At 37.3% G+C, this 22,116-nt stretch overlaps 1 protein-coding gene across 2 annotated transcripts in view; it reads right to left on the minus strand.

The window, feature by feature from the left end:
* Nucleotides 1-3,313: 3,313 nt before the first annotated feature.
* Nucleotides 3,314-22,116, minus strand: part of RCAN1 (regulator of calcineurin 1) — a gene marked incomplete at its 3' end in the record, with an annotated part of 40,068 nt that continues 21,265 nt past the window's right edge. The window contains exons 1-4 of one of the 2 annotated variants that reach the window (XM_082013875.1): nucleotides 9,912-10,331; nucleotides 7,644-7,817; nucleotides 6,477-6,636; nucleotides 3,314-3,477 (exon numbers count right to left, since the gene is read on the minus strand). In XM_082013875.1, the coding sequence (XP_081870001.1) occupies nucleotides 3,314-3,477; nucleotides 6,477-6,636; nucleotides 7,644-7,817; nucleotides 9,912-9,998 (585 nt within the window). In that variant the 5' untranslated portion in view covers nucleotides 9,999-10,331. Of the gene's footprint in view, nucleotides 3,478-6,476; nucleotides 6,637-7,643; nucleotides 7,818-9,911; nucleotides 10,332-22,116 lie in introns of those variants that run through there. The other variant, XM_082013876.1, reaches the window with a different exon arrangement.

Here is a 22,116-nt window from a genome sequence, read left to right on the forward strand (position 1 = left end):
TAAGGGCCAAGTTACTTCTGTTACTGTGCGCAGGAATTCCCCTGAATGGGCCTGCTGTTGATGAGCAGCAGCACTCTCCTATTTCAAACCACTTCTGTGTGTAGAATAATTTCCTACAAACATCAATACTTCCCAGTCACAAGGAGAGAAGAATTATGAGCATTGATATCAACAGCTCCCTTCTGCTCTAAAAGGATTTCTATCTTTCTTAATTTCTCTAATGAGAATGAAACCCTCAATTCTTTTTTTTATAACGTGTTTTGCAACACAGACTTGCAGTTACTAGGTAAAGCCATTTAAATGCTGATATATTTTCATATTCCAAGAGCTTTAACAAACAGAATTATGCATGTCGCAGAAGAAAACCAGTACGGATAATATGAATGCCCAGGGATTATTACAGAATAGTAAGATGTTGATACCTTCATTAGGAAGCATGTCAAATTCAGGCACAGAAGAATCAGTTTTTAACTGGAATACTCTGGACTCTATTTTATTCATTAATAGATTCTCATACTTTGATTGAGATCATGCAAATCTCTTAAGCAGAAGGCTGGAGAGCTTTTCTCTGAGTAAATTCATCTGGTTGGTAAGGATGTGACCTGGGACAATATTCTTACCTTTTTCAAATCAGAAGTGTTTGGAAGCTTAAAGTTCAGATTTCAGTGCAAAAATCTTCCAGTAGTTTCATGCATAAATACCAAGACATTTACAAGAAGACAACAAAATATTTTAATTTAAATATGCCCCATACTATACAACTGTATAAAATACCAACTAAGCATTCATTTGAACATTAAAAAAAAAAAATCAGAAAAAGCAAGCAGCACACTGTAGTAATGATAACAGAAGGTGGCACAAGCTAGGATATACAACCAGAAACACAGGCAGGTTACTGTCTCACCACCTGTGTTTACAATTACCATCAGAAGGGGAAACATTGTCATCATCCCAAGACTTCCACAGTTTCTAGTGCCCACCTTAACAGGTAGATGTCAGTGTACTAAAATGACAAAGACCATATTGGTATTTAACATTCTGTTCTTTTAATTGAAAGGTAGCAGTGCTTTCCTAGGATTGCTAGGAAACAGAACTGCAACTACTTGGGTTTCTAATGCAAAACTAATGCTTTGATTGGTACTCATGGAAAAATGGAGAAAGGACAGAAGAGGAATTATTCCAATGATGTTAAACTGAATGAAGTGAAATGCTGAGTCCAGCAGTAATTTGAGGAACATGGAAAAAAGATCTTGTCTTAAACTGCTTAAAGGCAGTTGTGGCAAACCTGCAAAGTTCCTCTCGATTTTATTTATTTTATGTGCTAATAAGAAGTACAAGTAACCAGCTGGTTGTTACACCTTAGTAACACAAAATAACCTTATGCACCCCTGTGTCCATCAAACATGGCTCCAGCAATAGGCAGCATTAGGACTTCTCAACACTGTTAAGATGGAGAGTGCCACTTGAGTAAGGTCCCAGACAGACACCAAGTACCAGTGTTCACTTCAGTTGACAGGGCACACCAATCAAAACAAGATTCTAACTGCAAGTAGTACTAAAGTTATATATAATCCTGCTCTCTGTAGTCACAGGATATCAATTTCTATTTTGCTTAGTATGACGACAGGCCTTCAATAACACTGCATTTACACTGTGCCACAACTTGGGATGACTTCATTATACCTCTTACTTTTTTTAATATTTATTTAAAAACAGGGTGTGAACCTGGGCATTTAAGTCAGTGTTTGCTTCAAATGGCACAGAATGGATTTCTTTATATTAACTCCAGCTACAAAACTCATTCTCAGACCAGCTGTGGCAACAGCAAACCAGAGAACCATGGTTTGATGTCTAAAAACATGTTGAGAACCTTCAAACAACCCCTTTCTAAAACTGTGATATTTTCCCACAGATATCAGTTACTATGTCTTAAAAAAAAAAATACTGAAGCCTGTTTCAAAGTGAGGATCTCCATTTTAAAAAACAAGTAATAAAATACACTTCTGACATCTTTCTTTCTCTAAACTTGTATGTCATGAGCTACTGTATTTAAACACTAACATATAAAAAAACCCTAAAGCCTCTCCCACATATAACCCATTACTTAAGTATGCATCATTACTTGGCATTAAGCATTTCTAAATACCAGCTTATTTTGGAAGCAAAGCTAAGAAAGTTTATATTTATGGACAAAGCCAGTAGAAAAAGATACAAGTGTGCAGTTTGTAGAACAGTTCACATCAGGAATGAACACGGAAAAGGCACTCCATCTCTCTTCACTGTTCTACACACTGTGTGCAATTTTTCAATCACCGTTAACCCTTTGCTCACAACAATGCAGATTCACATACTGAGTAGAGTTCGCATCTCTCCATTGCCATTTTTTACTGAAAAATTACATTGCTGTGAATATACAACATTAGCTTTATTTATACATGTAAGAGTACTTTTTTTCCAAATGAGAAAGTCAAAGCTACCGAACAAATGTCATTGAAGATATAAATTATTTAAACTTAAATAATTTAAAATCAACTTATTTAAACAACTTTCCTATTGCACGTTTTTCCATTACTTTGCCAGATAAAACCCTATATAGGCATTTAAAAGGTTAAAATTTTAAAAGCACAAGTTACATAGCACCAAAATAAGGTGCTGAAGACATTGTATGCCTGCTGGAAAAATGAGTGCCAGTAAAAACAAATATAAATATATATGTATATACACACCTAGTAGTAAGTCCAGGATGCTGAGATAATAAATACTTTAAACAATTTCCCAGATTTCCAGAAACGTCAGAAACTATAGAAAATAATGCAAAGTTACTTTAGAAGACCAAGAATACACATGCACAAAAACTATTATAAGAAAAAAGTTTACAATTCCCATACTTTAATCTTTAAAACCACCTCTGTTATCGTTATGTACTCCACACAATGACTAGCCTATTAGTTTGAGGATTTCTGTGAGTCAGAACAAAGAAAGCTTCCCCCAGTTGCTTTATAATGGAACAGCCTACAGTACTCCCAAAAAAATAAACCTAGTTTGTCCTGTTATGTCTCAAAAAATGTCGTCTTCTGCCTATCTTTCATTCCCAGTAATCTGGGAATACACTTATGACATCCATCAACCAGCAGCATCAAAAATAAGGATGAAACTTCCTATTTTTTTTTTCTGAGCAAACTTATATTGGAATTTCTCCTGCTATAAGTGCTGCTGTTGCCACCAAACCTGTGACCTCTGTGACCTGCTGTTTCCACAATAAATGCTTCCCTTGCATATGTCTACTTGTAACCCTTGGAAAAACAACAGCAGTTCAACTTAAATGGGCAGGAGTATAATCTGGCCTTCTTGTCTGAATAATTTTTGGTTTGGGTTTCTTTGTTTCTTCTTCGACATCATTTTCCTGGTCACTCTCACATACGTGGACGACAACACTAGGAGTAGTATCAGTTGCAGCATGTAGCTCATACTTTTCTCCTGGAAGTTAAAATATTAGCAGAATTGGTTAAAAAGGATTCATCCTATAGAAAAGTATGAAAGAAGTTACTAAAAAGAAAGGAATACATAAAAATATGTAAGTAATACAGTGATGATAGGAGGCTGATGCCACAATGCATTAGATGGTGCAGGCAGGTGCATTGCCAGTCTTATTTACCATCCAGAAGTATTCAGGTTCTGTTTTCAAAGCAACATAGCTCAGCTGCTCTCTTAAAAGCACGTTTACATAAATTACCCTGGGAATTCAAGGAAGCGTTCTACACGAGCAGTCATAAGTCTTCTTGATGGGTTTTTGTCATTAAAGCGTACAGGATTATCTGTCCACTGTACCACATTCAGGAAGACTTTGTTTTCCTGAATGACAGCAAACCCACAGGATCTTCCTTCCCCCCAAAAGCTTTCAGTGTTAAGGAAGCTGGATGCAGTTCTTCCCACCTCACACAGAGGTGCTCTAACACTGTTCTGGCATTCCATGGAGCATCAGAGCTAGACAGCAGGCTTCATGCACATATACTGTGAAACACTCAGATATAATACAGCCAGTGTGTAGAAGTGTTATAATACAAATTTTATTGACCACTGATCTGAAATCTGTTTTTTTCCATAATATAAAGAATTACTTTTAAATCTAACCAGGTGTTCAATAATTTTAATCTTACACTAGATCAGGGAAAGAGCAAACTATTTCCTTTCACCACTTCCCTGAGCAGCTCCCTTTAATTTCTTTTCTTGTTACTTTATACTCATTACCTCCCAGCAGAAAGAACAGTCTCCATTAAGGCCACTGCAGTGATTTGCAAATCAACTGCTCAAAAAAGCAAACACCTGTGGCAAGCAGCACACCCTAGTGTGCCAAGGCTCTGAAGTGGTCTCTGCTCTGTTTCCCAGAGAACTTTAGGAAGGCGAACTGGCACAAAGAGCAGATCCACAGAGGAAAAGGCTCTTGTCTCCAGTTCTTCAGAAACACACAAGCAACTGTGATAGAGTAACCCCTGCTTGCTCCTTGGTACCAAGTCATTGCCTACATGTTCCAATGAACATCACAATCAAGAGACAGAGCTCTATAGGGCTTAACATTCACAATATATATGAAAAAAAATCTCAAGAGAAAAGGGATCACAGATGTGCCAATGAGCATACTGCGGGGCATCTCAGTAAGAGAACTTTCAGGGGGAAAAAGGATCAACTTTTACTGCTTCGTAATTCCTTAAGTATTTATTTTACGGCCTACAGGCTTCTTTTTGGTATTGCTAAAACTTAAAAGGAAAGCTTGTAGTAAAGAAAGCAGCACCCATGGAACAAGCTCTAAACTTCCATAAAATCAGTAAGCTGTAGTGTTATTTATTTATTCATTCATTCCACGTGTTTCATCAAAACCAACTTTTATTCTGACAAGCATAGTCTTATGGGACTTCTGTTTCAAAACCTGTTTTTATCAAAGATTTTATTTTCCTGAAATCATCTAGTATGTCAGCAATATTATTGATTGATTGTTTTAAAGACCTACATGCAGGCTCATCTGCTTAGTTTACATATTTCTGGATAAACAAATGATCTGTGGCAGCATTTTATACCTCTACTTCTAACTGTGATATCTTTTCTATAAATTGCTCTTGCCATTATAATTGACACACCATTTAAAAGACGGTATTTATTAAAAACTAGCAATAATCTACCCCAGTTTTCATGCCAGCATAAGCACAGATTTTAGTACCTCCACAAACTGCAAAGGGCTGAATCTTCACAGGTAAGAAGAATTCCCTAGTGGTTTGTGAGATGCACTGTATTTTCACTAGAATCTATCACCAGCATACAGTCAACCATAAACTACTACACAGAAAGCTGATGCATGAGGAGCTGAAAGTTCAGCCCTACCCACTTCTCCATGCCTTACTATTGACATAATGAGACATGTTCCCTAAGCTGGTAGGTAGACAGGTATATAAAAACACTATAGTAAAATGACTCAGACTACATCTTTTATTTTCTTTGATACTGCTACTAAATGTGGCCATTTTTTATCTCCCCTAAATTTAGTAGCACAGTTGCAAACAAGTTAAATCAGACTTGTAGATCTTGGGTTATATAATTTGCACCAATTATAATTAAGTTTGTCTTGAGGTATCAAAAAATGTGAAAAGCAGAAGCATGTTTAAAGTAAGAGTTCAGTTTAGTGGAACTTTACATCTGTTTCTGAAAGTAGCATTTGGTTTAAACACACAAATAGCAGGTAGAACTTTCTCCTGTCTGTGGTGCTATCTATTTTTAACAAATAGACCTATAAACAGTCTACACAGCATAGTTAGCTGAAATCACAAGCAACTTATGGGATAGCACAAGAAATAAGGGATAAGTGTACATTCGTAACATCTCCTTTAGTTTGGATGGGGGTGGGGGGGAAGAGGAACCAGATATAAACTTTTTTCCTTTCCAGGGTGAAGCTATCTCAAAGCTTCCAATAAATGAATAAATTGCAGCAGCAGAAAGTTAGGAGTAAGTAGTGGCAGAAACTTCTCCCTCAACTCCAGAAGAAAATTAGGTTCACACCGACAGTTTCCCTCCTACACACACTACTACCTCAGATGCAAAGGTAATTCTAGCACACAGCTGTTAACTGTTTCATTGTCTTAGTCATGAGGAGGACTTCCCAATTCCCTCAAAAGGTATGTAACTACACAATTGCCTCTTCATTTCTAGATAGCTGCTTCTTGAAAATTTAAGTGAACAAGCTAATAGATTATTGAAGCAACATTCATGCTCTCTACAAAATCACAAACCAGATCACACTGTGGAGGTCTGGGCCCTCCAAATGATCCTGTGGAATTACTATGTGTGTAAGAAACTACCATTTACTAATACTTTTTCTGATATTACAAATTTAATTGTTAAGATAGCAATCCATTTGGAAAGTTCTAGAAATTCAGGAAGTTTAAAAGAGGTTTTAATTTGACCAAAATTCTAGCGTTCCTACTCCTTACCTGGTCCTAACTTGGAGATAGCATATAAAAGGTCATAGTTAATGACTGGAGTCGCATCTTCCACTTGCTTCCAATCAACAGGTGGAGAGGCAGGAGGTGAAATCAAAAACTGTTTGTCTGGATTTGGTGGCGCCAAATGTGAGCTTCCAATGTGCAAAGTCTGAAAAAAGCATAAAAACCAAAGCTATTTCACTATTATCAATGAATCCATCATTCATGAGGAATTTTAAGGTTTGGATAGATGTTATGCTGTAACAGGCACTCAAGGTGGCAGCATGTAACTACATTATTGAAGAGAGCTATATGAAAGACCCAGTATACAAAATACAGACAAGCCACCACATTCATTAACTCTGATGAAACATGCAATGAAGTATGCACATCCGCATCTTCTCATTATGGAGTTTTACAAAAATTTCACCAGAAAATATCTGTCCTTAAAATACTGAAGTAGGAGGAAGCTGGATATGGGCTTTAAAGACCTAATGACAAATGTGTTGAAACTCATTACCACAAGTGAGAGTGGTGAGAATTCTAGAAGGTATATAAATAAACTGGCTCCTTCAGGACTGTCCCTAGGGACATCTGAAACAGACACACATAGATTAATTTTCCCATTAAATTTACGGAGGAAATTACACAGCAGCTACCAAAAAGCACCCAGATTACCAGAACCAGAGTTTCACATCTTTAGCATCAAATGCTAGCCAGCTATCGAGCTGCACTGATGGCGACCTCCAAGTACAAACGTGGGCTAAACAAATGATTTGCAGTAGCGAGAGCAGGATCTACAGGTAGAATCCTGAACATGCAGCTCTACACTGTGGATTCCCATAGATACTGCTTGAGCCTGCATGTGTGTGCGTGTGTGTGTACTATTGGCAGAGCACACCTGGCTTCCCCCACCCCGTTAAACTCTATCTTTGACTACTCTTATTATTATCATCTACTCCCTTTCCCCAAGGTTATCAAAACAATACAGAGGGAGACATAAATGCAAAACATGCAATAGCCTCCAAATACTTGTAGCTTTGGAACAACCTGTGATTCTCTAATCAAACTAGAAAAACTAACAGTGTTGATTAGCATGACTGAAGACCTGTGGAAGTTTATTACAAGTAAGTTAAACTTTACTACCTTGTAAGGATAATCACAAAGACGACTTACCTGAGCAAAATACAGTTTTATTTCTTTTCCAAGGAACTCTGTCTTGTGCAACTGAATTCTAGCATCTGCTGCAGATAAAGGGTTACTGAAATTTATTCGTACTCTTTTGAAGCTCTTAAAATACTGAAAGGTGATATCTCTGTCGTATGTTCTAAACAGTGATTCAAATTTGGCCTGAAAAGAAAGGACCAGAGAAGAAAGTGAATATGCAACACTCTGCGTTTTCTCTAAATACAGAAGTAAATTACAGTTACTCGTAGGGGCATACTACCACTCTTTAATATTGATGTATTTATAACATCTTAGATTTCGTTTTCTTCTTCTCTTTTTTTATAATTAATTTTTCTAACCTATCATTTGTTTTCTAATAGTGAAAATAGCAGCTCTTCTCTTCCTTATTAAAAATAGATTATTATCATTAATAAGTGTTGGACATGGTACTCTGATTTAGTGACATAATAGCAATAGTATTGCTAAGAAATTGAAAAGAAATGCTTGTGTTCTAAAATTAATATCCAAAGGCCTTGAAAAATGTCTGCCAAGCATGCCTTTGTTTAAGCATACAATTATCAAGGAAACGAACACAACAGTTTTAATAAAAAAAATGAAAAAAGCATATTTGCAAGCTAAATGTAATTTTCTTCAGTGACTCAGCATGCATAATAAAGTTCATTAACATCTCCTGTTTTAATAGCTGCAACTTTCATTTAGGAAAATGAAGATATTATTACTGAACTCTAGCTTAATAACCTCTTCTATTTCTGGAACCAAATTCTAAAAAGGCCCCACTACGTTTCCTTAAAAAAAAAAAAAAAAAAAATCTTAAGTACTAACCATACAGCTCCTTAAGGGCCTTTGACACACTTTCTGTTTTGACTGTGTGGTAAGGGTAGGACTGGACCAAAACCTCATACCTTCATAGACCTGAAGCTGAGTTACTTTGCCGTCCTATCTGTGTGAAAAGACTGAAGCACCTTTACCGACAGCTGGCTGTCTCCATTTTGTACTTTGGGTCTGTGCTCCTAGGGAGTCTATACAAACCCAACTTGGCTATTTTTCATATCATTTACATGAAGAGTGCTTCCACTCTTACTTCAGGATGCCAGACCAAAGGAGGAAAAAGAAACAGTAGGTTCTGAAGCTGCCACGCTCTTGCAAAGTGTTTCAGGCTCACATTGAGAACACAGCAACCAGTCACAAGCCTTTTTTCAGTGATGGCAATAGATCAAGCATTCAGATTTCAGATATTTTCTCTTCATAAAAGCTTACCAGAAGTTCAACACAAAGCCAAAATAAACAAATATTTAAAATCACATTGCTTCATTTTTTTTTTACTGTTACATTTTGAATTAGTAGAAAAAAGCAACAAAGATTACATAAGGCAGCAATTACTTCAAAATTTCATTTTCCTTCCTGAAAAGGTCTGCTTCACAAACTCACCACAGCTGTGCATAGAACCACTATATTTCAAAGACATTTTAAAATGAGAGCTATTCTACTTCTTGCTGAGCCACACTTAAGCTTCTTCAAAATGAGCTCTGAAACAAGATCAAGACCAACAAGGCACACAAAGTCTGTATTTGTTAGCCTCCTGTACTCCAGAGAGCTGGATGCAGCCATGAGAAGTAAGCCAAACCCACACTAAATTTCATTTCAAAGCTCACATTCAACATTTAAACTCAGAGAGTACCTGCAAGATTTGTGCAATATACATACTGTTTTAAAACACGTGTGATTATAGAGGTCATAAATGTCACACTAGTAATACGACACTAAACAAAACATTATTTTTGTCCTTAAAGTATCTTAGCAGTCAACAATTCACTGTATCAGGACTGAATTGCTTATATTAATTCTCATCTGTTAAATATAAATCCTAGAGGACTTCTTATGGTTTTAAAATTGTGTTCTTAACTACACGGCCAGCCAAAAAAATCCCATGAAAGTGTAGTATAAATTGTGTGCATCTTACTACCAAAATCCCAATCTAAACATTTGCTGAAAACACATATACAAGTGAAGAATATACTATACAGACAGAAAACTCTAGAAGTAAACTTCTGGTCATTTTCAAAAACGCATAGCTTGAGATCTAATAATTTCCAGAGTTAGAGTCATTCATATCAGAGCAGACTGTTGCAGACTTGTAAGACCCAATTTTCTTACAAGTCGAAAAGCTATCAAGGCTTTTAAACAATTTGAAACAGCACCTACGTACTTCAATATTCCAGTAGTTCACAGAAATAAAGCACAAAAGATAAAGCATACCCTTGTTTCTGCTTGATTGAAGACATCGCTATCTGCCACGCAGGCAATCAGAGAACTAAAACTGTAGTTAAAATTTCTAAAATGCATTTTGTGCTTTGCCAAAGTGATACGTGCTATTCCGCAGAAACCAGTGACTTAAGGAAGCTGTTGGTCCTGCAGGCAGCGTTTATAAGGGAAACAAGTCCAGCCCCTCAAAAAAAAAAAAAAAGGTAGGTTTCAGAGCATCCTGTATGTGACAGCGAATTCCTGAACAAAGTCCTGCATGCTTTGAGGCAGTCAGGAACAAAATGTAAGCTGCGACTGGAAAGAGGTGACGTCAGCACATTAGTCAGCTTCCCTATGCTAATTACCAGCGCTCGGGAGGATGGAAAAAACAGCTGAGGTTTGCACAGCAGCTGCTTTATCGAGCCTCTTGCAGCATAGTTTCCACTGGTAGTAATTCCATTCAGTGCTCAGACAACATGCTCTTCACTGGAATGGGACAACCCATCTTAAGATGGAAAAAGTTACTGCTAAAGGACCAAAGTCTAGAGTAATAGGCTGTAATTAGCCAGGAGGAAAATTTCAAGACTTCGGAACGGAAAACAAATCCCTCAGGTCAATAGCTTTTGGTAACTTTGTGGAAAAAAATACATGGACTGAAATTCAGAGATTAGGAGGAACTCCCTCCCTTAACAGTGAAAATTAATTTTGAAGCTTTCTTCAAAGCAACTATATGGACTAATTACCATTCTCACTTTATTAAAAATTCATTCCAAGCCTCATAAATAGTTGAGGTTTTTTGTTTTGGGATGGTTGGGGGTTGGTTTCTGAGGTTTTTCTGTTATGTTTAACAGGAGCTTCATTAGAAATCTGCTGGCAGGCTTTTTAGAGACAACCTGAACTACTGACAGCGGTGATGAGGTAAGAAACCTATATTACTGACATTTTCTGGTTTATTTGTATCCCAGTTTCAGAACATTTCCCAAAAAGTAGCACAGGACACAGGCTTTTGGGTGGGGTTTTTGTTGGGTTTGGGGATTTTTTTGTTTGTTTTACTTTTGTGTTTTGGTTTTTTTTTCTTTTTTTTTTTTTAAATCAATAACCTTTTAAAAAAATCATTAACATTTAAAGTAATTAAGTTTAAGCTGAAGCTTTTACAAGCTATTTGGAACGCTCCTATGCAGCTTCAGATCAAAATTTGTCATGAAGTAAAAATCATAAGTGCATTCAGTTCATTTCACTATAATAAGGGGCTATGATAGACACATCAAGTTTTATGAAATGCTTGCAGACAACAGACAGTCACAAGTTTAAAAACTTATTTGATCGATATTTAATCATGTATAACTATTCATATGAAGAGCTTTGTCTATTTCCAAGGGCTCTACTTACTTGCTTAAAGTTAAGGACACTTATTATGCCTCAGGCCAAAATCTCCATTTAATAGTCAAACTTTCTGCTACTGCAAAGTTACCTTAGCGTGAAAGACTGCAGGCCAACTTCCTAGCACCCTTCCATAGAAGAAACTCTCACTTTAAAAATAAGCTCAGCTCAGGAAAAGTGAAGGTGCTCTGAAGGACAACTCAACAACTGGTGTAGATACCGTCAGTGAGATTAAACTCAATTCCGAAAGAAAATAATAGGTAACAAGCCTCCAATCCTCTAACACTCTAGAGCACTCTAACATACTGGGTGTCTGAAGGACAGAAAGATAGGAAGGAACAGCAGCTCCTTTCCTCTCCACAACCTCCCAGGAAGATGGGATGCAGTGGCTATCCAGCCACTCAACACTGCCAAGATCTGGACTGGGCACACATACAGTGAGAACAGGTCTGAGTTCCCAAGCTCATGACCTGTACCCAGAAACACAGATACTTAGGAAGAGGATTCATAAACAGCCATCATGCCAAGCAGTGAACCACCTGAGCTCACGCAAAAAATCATGCCAAGTATGTCTTGAATCCTGCCCTTGCCCTGGAATTAGGTCATCAAGAGTCTTAAAGACTTAGGAAGTGGAAGCACCGAGCATGACTCCATAGACCGGCGGTCAGGATGCTCATCTGGAACATATGGCCATGAATCACCTGGGCATAAAAGGAAACCAGGCTTTCCACATCCTAGGTGAACGCTATAGCTAGTGATAAGAAACTAAAGAAGGTCCCCCCTTTAACCTGCTACTGGGTCAGTCATTTGGCATAGTCTGAGGCTACCAAAGTGACTGCAGCATCTCTGTGGGTGACAGGTGGAAAGAATATTTCTTTTGTAGAACCTCATAGGGCCTAGACAGGAGGCAGTTTAAGCTGCTCAACACAACGAAGCCTTTGGCAACCTAACTGCAGACCTTTACATAGCTAAGTATGGCAAAGCTTCCTAGCAGTACAGTGATTATGAAAGTCTTCAAAAGCCCTATTTTGGACTTCACAGCTTAAAGTAGGACAGGTAGATCCTAGGCACTTGCATCCCTTTACCCCCTACTTACATTTTTATGCCCTGATCCCATGAAGAGTAAGACATTAAAAATACCTCTGATTAATATCCTCAAGACCACCTACACATTACTGAGACTCAAGGAAAATTACTTTACAAGTCTTACTACAGCCATCTTTCTAATATAACTTTGTCATCTAAACCAGGACTATAGCCTGCTGTATTACTGTGTAAGCTGTAAACAAACCATCTATTTTTGAGAACATTTAACACCTCACAAAACAATTTTTTCACAGCATGTTCTCCAGATTTAAAATAAACATTGAGTGTCCTACTGATACACACTAGGTTTTTACTTTGCCCATTTAAAAAGACAAAGAAATAAACTAGTCTTATTCTATTCTGTTTTATCATTCTCATCATTATTTTTGGTAAGGCTGTGTCAGCAGTCACTCTTAAAGAAACAATTCAGACAAACAAAAGAGATGGTTGCATACTAACACTCCATTCACAACACAGAATAAACCAAGAACTAATAATCTGGGGAAAAAAAGATTAAAAATTACTTTTAAATGGTCTAATATCCTTACTACTATGCTTGATTAGAACAAAAATGCAGTCTACAATGCCTCAACTAGTAGATTAAGTGAACTACCTTGAATTATTAGAAAACAAACTGAAGGATTTTTTCAAAATAAAAAAAATTCTCACTACCCCTGCTTCATTTAAAGAAGTGTTATTTAAGTCAGCAGCATTATGTTGAGAGCCCTGAGATCTATTGTAGAAACCAAGAGTCAAAGTTACAAAACCACCATTACAAAATCCTGACAGTGTTGCAATGTTTTCTGTGGTGTTCAGGTCCCTGTAATATTTGTTAACCACATGCTAACGAACTGTCTGGAACAGGAACATGGCAAGACTATCAGAACTTCTGGATTTGATGTTCTGATACTATCAGAGTGCAGTTTTTCTTCTCCCTTGTCTTCAGAGAGGTCGCTGCTTTCCATCTTCTCTTTGAAACTCCCTAGTGACCTACAGAAAGAGAACAAGGGGAGGGAGATCACCTGCTTAAGATACATGCTGTCATCCAGGTACCAAAAAACATCTGGTACTCAAGAACACAAACTTCATCAGTGCAACGGGATGCTGCTGTACTTTGGGCAACAAGTATCAGGGAAACCAAACAGGTAAGAATAGTATGATGTGACAACACGGTCAACCCTGCTTTCTCAAGTTTCACTTTTCCCTTAAAAGGTACAGATTCCGGGGCTCAAGTTTTAGAAGTTGAGTTCTAAAAATTGCAGACAAGATGTTTAACGAAGACCTAAAGTACTTCCTGACATCAATAGCACCTCTACTAGCAGCACTTCCCAGGCAGAGAAATTTAACGGAGACCATTTTGGGTTATTTTTGGGGGTGAAAGGAGAAACAAGGAGTCAACTGAGTATAAGGAACAGTGGGAACAAAGTGATTGAATGCCATAAGTAGTTCTGTAATTTAATCTCCACACGCAGTAAAATAGGTAAGGCACAGAAGAGGAGGAAATGAGACCACAGAAGTAGAAAAATGGCAAGTCACAAAAATGACTGTTCATTGCTGATAACTACAACAGCAAAGCTAACAAACTGAGGAAGAAAATTAACATGAAAAGAAATGTGGTGGTAGTTCTGCAAGCTAATAAAATGATCACCTACAAGCTGTAAATCAGAACAATATAGTGCATTCTATTCTCTCATCCCTGGCAGACTTTTACAAGGAGGGTGCTCTTTACATAATCCCTGTACTCCCACTATACACACTTGCTGATCTTTTGCTATCCACATATAGTTTCTATTCCTGTCTTCATGTTAACTACCTTGCCTTAGCCCCTACTTACGACAGGGATAAACATCTTGAAGTTATCTAGAATGAATAATCACACTTACTGTTTTCATTTTCCTAGTGGTTGGGACAGGAGAGGGAGGGGCAGACAGTGAAGTAAAAACAGCTTTCAGAGCTATGTGTGCATGTCTAGGGCCAGTAAGCTGTACTCTGCATGCACTAGCACACACCTCAATTCAGGCAACCTTCTAACCGGCACAGTTCCGTCAGCAGGAGGAAGGGCGTGATGTGCCTGCATGGGACAGGCACACTGAAGGACAGAATGGGAAAAAGCTAATAAATGTTCCTTTCTAGAACTTAACACTCATGTAGAGCGTGGCTTCAGCACAAATTCAGGTAAAAACAAAAAAAACCCCCAGAACTCAGACCCACCGAAAAAGGAATGAAGTTTAACATATGAAGAGCTAATGAGCACATGTCCTTAACAGTGTATTTTTCTCTACTGCCTTTAAGGGTGCTCTGCAAACTAACACTGCTGTCAGGAAACAGTGATACTCTCCATCATTGGAAAGCCTTCTTTTTTGGGATTCAAAGAGTAGGTTGTTTTTATGTGGTGGTTTGTGTTGTGGGGCTTGTTTTGTTTCAAAACTTACTTGATGAGCAAGAGAAGTCACATCAATGTTGGCTAGCTCAAAGAGCTAGGAGTGAGGGCAGTGAGTTAAGTCAGTTGCCTTAAAATGTCCACACAGTTCTTAGTCTCATTTTACTAGCCAAAAATGAATCAACACACACCACTCCCCTGGCCCCCCACAAGTTCCCCCAAAACAAAGATGATGAAAGGAAATCTTGACATGATTTCTTTTTGCAAGTCTGACAAGATTTGTTACGAAGTAAGATAACTGGCAGACCAATCTTACGTGAGTATACTTTTCTCCTCAAAATCCTTACAATAGCCTGAGCACTGGGAGACTGGCAACCTTGATGTCTAACCCAAAACACTGGAATGGCTATACACCTACTCATGCAGTCAGGCAGTATCACAGCCCTTAACTTAGGCATACAAATTTCTCCCATGCCAGGCAAACCCAGATCAGAAACATTGGTAGTAGAAGGGAGTCAGAATCATTATATGACTGAAAACGTTAATGGACAGTTTCTTCTGCTTCGTGGTTACGAAAAACCTTGTGTTTTTCAAAGTTGCGTACTCATCGATTTTACATTCTAAGCATTCATCAGATCATCAGAAGGATATTACAAGTGAAATAAGTATATACGCTGAGTTGTATCAGCAGAGAAATAATCTGCAACATAACACCTTTTTAACAAGCAAAAAAAGTCTTCAGTACCATGGAATAAACTGCACAAATAGTACGTGCAAACTTATTTACAGTAAAGAAATCACACAGAGCATAGCAATACAAGTACACGAACTGGTTTTCCAAATTACACAGAGCTACGTGCAGTGTATTAAGTCAAGGTAACACCCACACAATGACAAAATGGAAAAAAGGGCACAAAGCATGGAGTTAAGACTATCATCATCAGCTCCTCATTAACTTTGTTTATAATGTGGAACAGCAAACACATGACCATTCACTATTTCATATGCTTACAAGTATTTTAGTCACTGAATTTCCCGTCATAGAGACAAAAATTTATGCAGTTTTAACAAAACTTAAGCATCTGATTCCATGTAATAGAAAAGCCTATCTGTCTGTACTACATCAAGTTATATCAAGTACTATATAGGACTGCAATTTGAAAAAAAATTCAATGGCTATAGAACTCTGAACTATTGGACAATACTTTCATATCTAAAAAGCCACTTCTCAGAAATAAAGCTTGAATACTTGTCAGCAATATTTATCAGAATACTAGTTCAGCACAATTATCACTAGCATACTTTATATGTTAGCGTAGATAATTATTGCAGCTAGACTCACTTGACAATGAAAATTAAAGGCCACGCATCTGAGGTGCAGTGCCACATCTGTTTCAGACTTTTAGTTGTTCCAGGAAAACCTTTTCCTCTTCTAAACAGAAAACAGAGCAGAGGAATGAGTGACCATTTTCTAAGATGCTAGGCAAAACATGTAAAAGCAAGCAGAAAAGCTATGAAGATTCTGCACCTTTACTGAGATGATACACATGCTTAAGGCTCAAGACTTATACTTTTATATACCTAAAATTACGGAAGGATAAATGCCAATCAAAAACAAGTTTTTCGAAAAATGCTAGCTATTCCCCCTGTATTTATTTGTGTTTAAATTCATTTACTGATTCACTTTAATTACAAAATTATCTACAGGTAATATATTTACAGTAGAAAGAGCATATAATGAAATACCAAGTCTTTCTGCAGTAATTGGGTAGGGGGACTGAAAAAAGGAAGGAGAAAGTTCTTGCAAGGTCAATCAGAAACGTTCCCCCAGCCCCAGTCACAGAGAGAGAATTTGGTTTCAAATAAACAATACAACCTTCAAGAAGATAGGATGCTTCTTAAAATTGCCTGCAAACACCTGAAAGACTGTCTAGCAATATTATAGTTCAATCCATTACATGTTGGGGGGGGGGGTGGGTGTGCGTGTGTGCAAGAAAAGAGTAAACCCACAAAATAAAAAGCCAAAGACCAAGATGATAATCTTTAACCAAGACAAATGTAAACAAGATCATTTCCATGGCCAGATGCAGTTGCAGTGTTGATTATTTATTCCTATTTAAGGTGGAAAGGGGAAAGAAAAGGCAATGGGCACAATAGTACAGTCTATAACTCATCACGAAAGCAGTGCACATGCCACATTAGAAAAGATTAACTATGGAAAGGGAAGGGCAGGAAATCCTTAAACTACTCTTTTCTAACTTAAACTTGTTGAAGGCTTCTATAAATACAGGTATCTATATAAATCCTTTCCACAGAGTGGATATCAAAAAAGGGGAAAGGAGGAAAATTCTCCAAAGATCATCTATATTTATTATGAACTAAAAAAGAACAAGGGCTTTTAAACTAAAATGTGTTAATAGGCCATTTTTGCATACTATAGAAAAAGCTTCTGTAAACTATTTACAGCAGAATTGAAGGAAGTTACTTGTCAAAAAGAACACGTTCCCACACCCCCCAAGATATAAAGTAGTGTCTGTGTAACTATGAAGTAAAGGAAGCATGAGGCATTCTTCCTACCACTACAACTAGGAAAAATCATCAGCAGTCTGACCTTTTCATGGTTATTTATTTGAATACCAGCGTGGGAAAACGAAATCTAGACAGTAATTAACAGATAGGTGGATTTGCAAGGTGAAACAATTTAAGAAAGAAAGAAGGGACATGCTATACACATCAGCTACTAAAAAACAGACGTTCAGATAATTATTTCTTGAGTGAGGGGGCACCTTCTGAAGATGAACAACACTGTTTTGTAAAGAGGGAACAGCTGTAAAGTTATTTATAAGTTAGGTTCAGCAAAGGGAGAGGTCCAGGGGATAGGGCACATGCTTAGAGTTGGATTCATACATTCTTTAAGCACGTCATACATATTCTGACACTTACCACAGCTGGAGAGCTACTCTCTGATGCTGCCTCTGCACATCGCCCATGCATTAGGGTGGGCTAAGGGGCATTGAGGAAATGTTAGTGCTGGGCTTGTACACTGGTATCTAAAAGATACCATGTTTGAAGACTGAACAGGAATCAAATTTCCGAGAAATGGGCCTTTAGCGTTAGCCTAGATATATCTAAGTGTTCACAGTGATGCAAGTAGTACTATCTCCAGCAGCCAAAACAAGAAGTGATGAGAAATGGAAGTTCTTGCATAAAGACAATCATATCGTGACAGCTTACAAGAAAGGATGGAGAGTGAAAGACACAGGAACCAAGTTCCCCAAATATCTCTCGAGGTAAGAGGGGAAAAAGGACCCTAGTAAGTGATCCAGCAGTGTGTCACAATCCAGTCTCACAACTGAGAGTATATTATTCAAACCCTATCAAACTGAAGTCAGTGTGGTCAAAGCTCCCCAATATCTAGATGTTCTAGTAGCTAGCACACTTTCAAAATTCCTGGTTCCACCCTGGAGCTAGAAGCAGCATTCACAACACACACAGAAAAATGCTAACAGAACACTGAATCTAAATTTATGATTTTAAAAACCCAAGACAATAAGCTGTGATCTGTTTTGATATATACACGTCTAAGTACAGTGATGAAGACTATATATTTTACAAAACAGGATTTTTTAAAAACTAAGGTTTGAGATGATCAAGCAAAGTTATGATCCAGATTCAAATACTGAAGATTATACCTTCTAAATATATATATTATAATATGTTAGAGTAAAAGCTTGATGTCAGCATCCTAGTCTTAAATATTACTTGAGGTAAAAAAAAAAGTTGGCTGGCTCTCCAGCTTCATGAAACACACACTAATCACAGCGAAATTAAAAGGCATGTGGCATTTTTGGTTCAATATGCTTGAATATCCATTGAAACTTTTCTGAAAAGACCAAAAAAAGTAAAGATATTTTTATTCCACTTTGTACATTCTAAATAATGAAGGAGATAATGATAAAAGGTCAGTACAGAGGAGAAAAAGTAGAAGGAATGAATCTGTGTCAGCTTATCTTTATTCCCTACTCAACATCTAAATCAAGAGTTACCATTATAAAGCATGAATCATTAAATATTAAAGCTTCAGATAAACCAATTTAAAGCAGCTAACTCCTTTCTCTTTGAGCAACCAAGATTTTGTTTTCAAATCTGTTCTGAAACAGCTGGATAGTAGTTTCGGGGTTTCCAGACCTATGATCAAGAACCTCTTATGGGTATTTCACATCAGCTAGTTAGACAAGGAGTTCCAAAGTTCTTTAATGTAAGAAAACTCTGAAGCCAGCTGTCATTTCTACTGATATTTTGAAGGCTGCTAGGAGCACACCACCAAACTGTGTTTCGGTATGACTTGCACCATTACCTCTACTCCTCAATTCCACAGAGTGCATTGCAATATGACATGTCTATAACGTGTTAAGCAAAAACTTCTAAACAATTAAGTGACATCTGATAGTGAAATACAAAACCCAGAGATTCTTGTCTGATTGTACTCAAACAAAACCAGAGCTTTTGAGCTGCAATGAATCTTCCACAGTCACATTTGGGAAATCAAATCAGTTCACCATGGCTAGTTAAACAAAACAAGTAGTAAGTAGGAAAGGATACAGCAGTATTCACTCCTCAGTTCCATCTGTATTTTCCTGTTGGAAGGTCTTGAAATTCTGCAGTTTGACACTCCTCAAGGCTAATGAGGTAAAAAGGCAGCTTGGGCCATCACTGCAATAAACATTTTATTTACTTCCCCAACATAACAGCAAGGTGCTACCTTTATTCAAACCAGTGGTCTTGGTGGTCCCTCCTCCCAGAAGCTGTTTTGCAACATTACTCTGGTAGACTTTTGAGAACTGAGGTATAGTCTTACACCCAAAGATAATGCACAGGTGTCATTCTGTGGACTACTCCCACTCACAGATGGAGTACAGCTGATTCAAAAATCTTCAAGTGCTATTATTACTCTTCGATGACATTTGCTGAAGCGGCATACTGGCTTGCCTACAGTCAGATTACTTTACAGCAACTTTGGAGTGCTTTCTTTTGAATAAAAAAAAAAGTAGAGAATGGTTTGGAAGAGTCAATCAGTCTTTCCTGGGATCTCCAAAACCTGTGAGACAATTTTGTTTCCAATCTAATTAGTAATTCTTGTAAGTTCCAACCTTATTTCTTCTCCCTTCACTTAATGTCACCTATTAAAGACATGTGAATTGCAACCCAGGCTTACCCAAATGAATGCCAGTTAACTGACTAATTTTCTTGATCTTAGTTCAACAGCTTTTCACATGACAGAAGAAAAGACTTCCAGAAGGTTACCTGCATCTATTGCTTTTATTTCAAAAGGAGAATAAAGAAGAAATCCTATTCAAATTAGTCCTTAATGCAATTATAAACATGTATTTGAAGTCTGAAACTACAGATTGTACCCTGAAGCTGTATGTCCTTTCAGCAGAAAACCATAACGCCAAGTGATCCAGAGTTTTGACCACAGAGGTGTGCATCACCTATGGACAACAGTGAGGTTTCTATGAAGCCAAGTGCTGAATTCAGTTATTTCTCTGCACACAGAAGCTAGCCACTCCACAACTACTCCACTGAGGGATTTAAAAAAAAAAAAAAAAAATTCAAATAACCCACTGATGACTTTTTTAAACACAGATTTCAAAAGCACTGCCAAGAGGGAAAGTAGCTGTTTTTACTGAATAGACTCTTACAAGATTTTTTTTTTTTTTTAATAGGAGCTTAAAATATATGAACTGTTGCCATGCTTGCATTATGTAGCCTACGTATGTTCAGACGGAATATAAAGAGCTCGGCTCTATCATAGAAGGGCTATTTACAGATTCAATGTGTGACAGTTTTCCAGCCAGCATCTGAAAAATAAATACCTACAGTGTGCTTATTCCTTCCTTGGAAAAATCCATGACTTACACTTCCATTTCCAAGCATTAAACACTAAATTCCTGTTCACTGACTGGTAACATAAAAGTGGTAATTTGGAAATTCCACTACAGCATATTTGAGTAACCAACTAGACTCATTTAGAAAAGTTTTTAATATGGCAAGTATATTCCAAAGTTTAAAAGCCTTTTTCCAAGATGTTTCCACTCCTGCAAGGAATTTACTCAAATGATCCACAGTAAATGGATTAACAGTTTTGGCCTCATTCAAGTATTCTGGAAGGAAATAAACATTTTCATACAGTATATTTACTAGCAACTATTTTTCTATTCACATTAAAAACACCATCCCATCTGGAAAAATGACTTTCAAGCGCTAAAAATTAGCATCCAAAAGTTTGCGAAATTGCAGAGACTAAAGAGAATAGTGGTCTTATTAAAAAAATCAGTAACTGAGAGCATTTTAGAATTAAACTTCTGTTTAATTAAGTTGGTTTCATTGAGAAAAATATTTTTAATACGAGGCAAAACCAGAACAAGTAAATAACTACATAGCATTCTGTCAGCCTGTATGGACAGATTATAAAGAGGCTATTCGAATACTCTAACACCTGTGCAAACCAGCATCTTAAACTGATCATGAATGAACCTGCTGAGGGAAGAACAGAGCCCTCTACCAGAAAATCTCCAAGAAACCTCTCTACTTTGTTCAAGAGGTGACATTTTCAAACAAAAGTTTTAACCTGAACTGAGCAACCATGATGCTCAGTTATCACCAAATTCACATAATACCACATGAAAGCCTGATTAGCACTAGAATTGCTTCCCACTCATCTATACTTCAAAGCCATCCTGCACTTGGGAGCTACAAACCATTCAGTCCAGAGTAGCTGGTGTCTCTTTGGAAAAAACACAGAAAAGAACCGAGCAAAGAATATTTATGACTGCTGTACACCTAGCAAGTAAGTTAGAAAGCCCATAAAGTTTGTTCTCACCTGGAAAGCAGAAAACAGTCATTAGCAAATAGCATCTTAAAAGGTTAGGAATTTCTGAAGAGTACTCTATGTTCGCTCAGAGGATTACTAAGAGCCTATAACCCTATATTCAGACATCATTCAGGTTTAATCTCCTCAGGACATTACTTAATCCTTTAAAGAATGATCTGGAAAAAAAGGCATTGTTTATTGTGTTTTACTTTGAAAGAGCTCCTTCATGCAAGTATAAATCCACAGAAGAAAAATGTCCCTTAAAGTGATAGGGAGAGTTTTCTCAAAGTCAGATGACAGCAGGCAAAAAAGACCGGCTTGAGCCTTTTAGCAAGTTTCAATCAAGTATGATACCAGAATAAAGGGTTAAAGGACAACATTTGTGATTAAAGAGTTGTGTGAAAATATCAGGTACTGGACAGAGTAGGAAGACCAAGGAAGAAGCATAAAGAACTCTGCTGTCAGTTATTTTGCTTGGCAGAAGCCAGCCAGGCAGCTTA

Source organism: Phaethon aethereus, assembly GCF_964289735.1.
Source record: "Phaethon aethereus genome assembly, chromosome: 1".
Lineage (NCBI taxonomy): Eukaryota > Metazoa > Chordata > Aves > Phaethontiformes > Phaethontidae > Phaethon > Phaethon aethereus.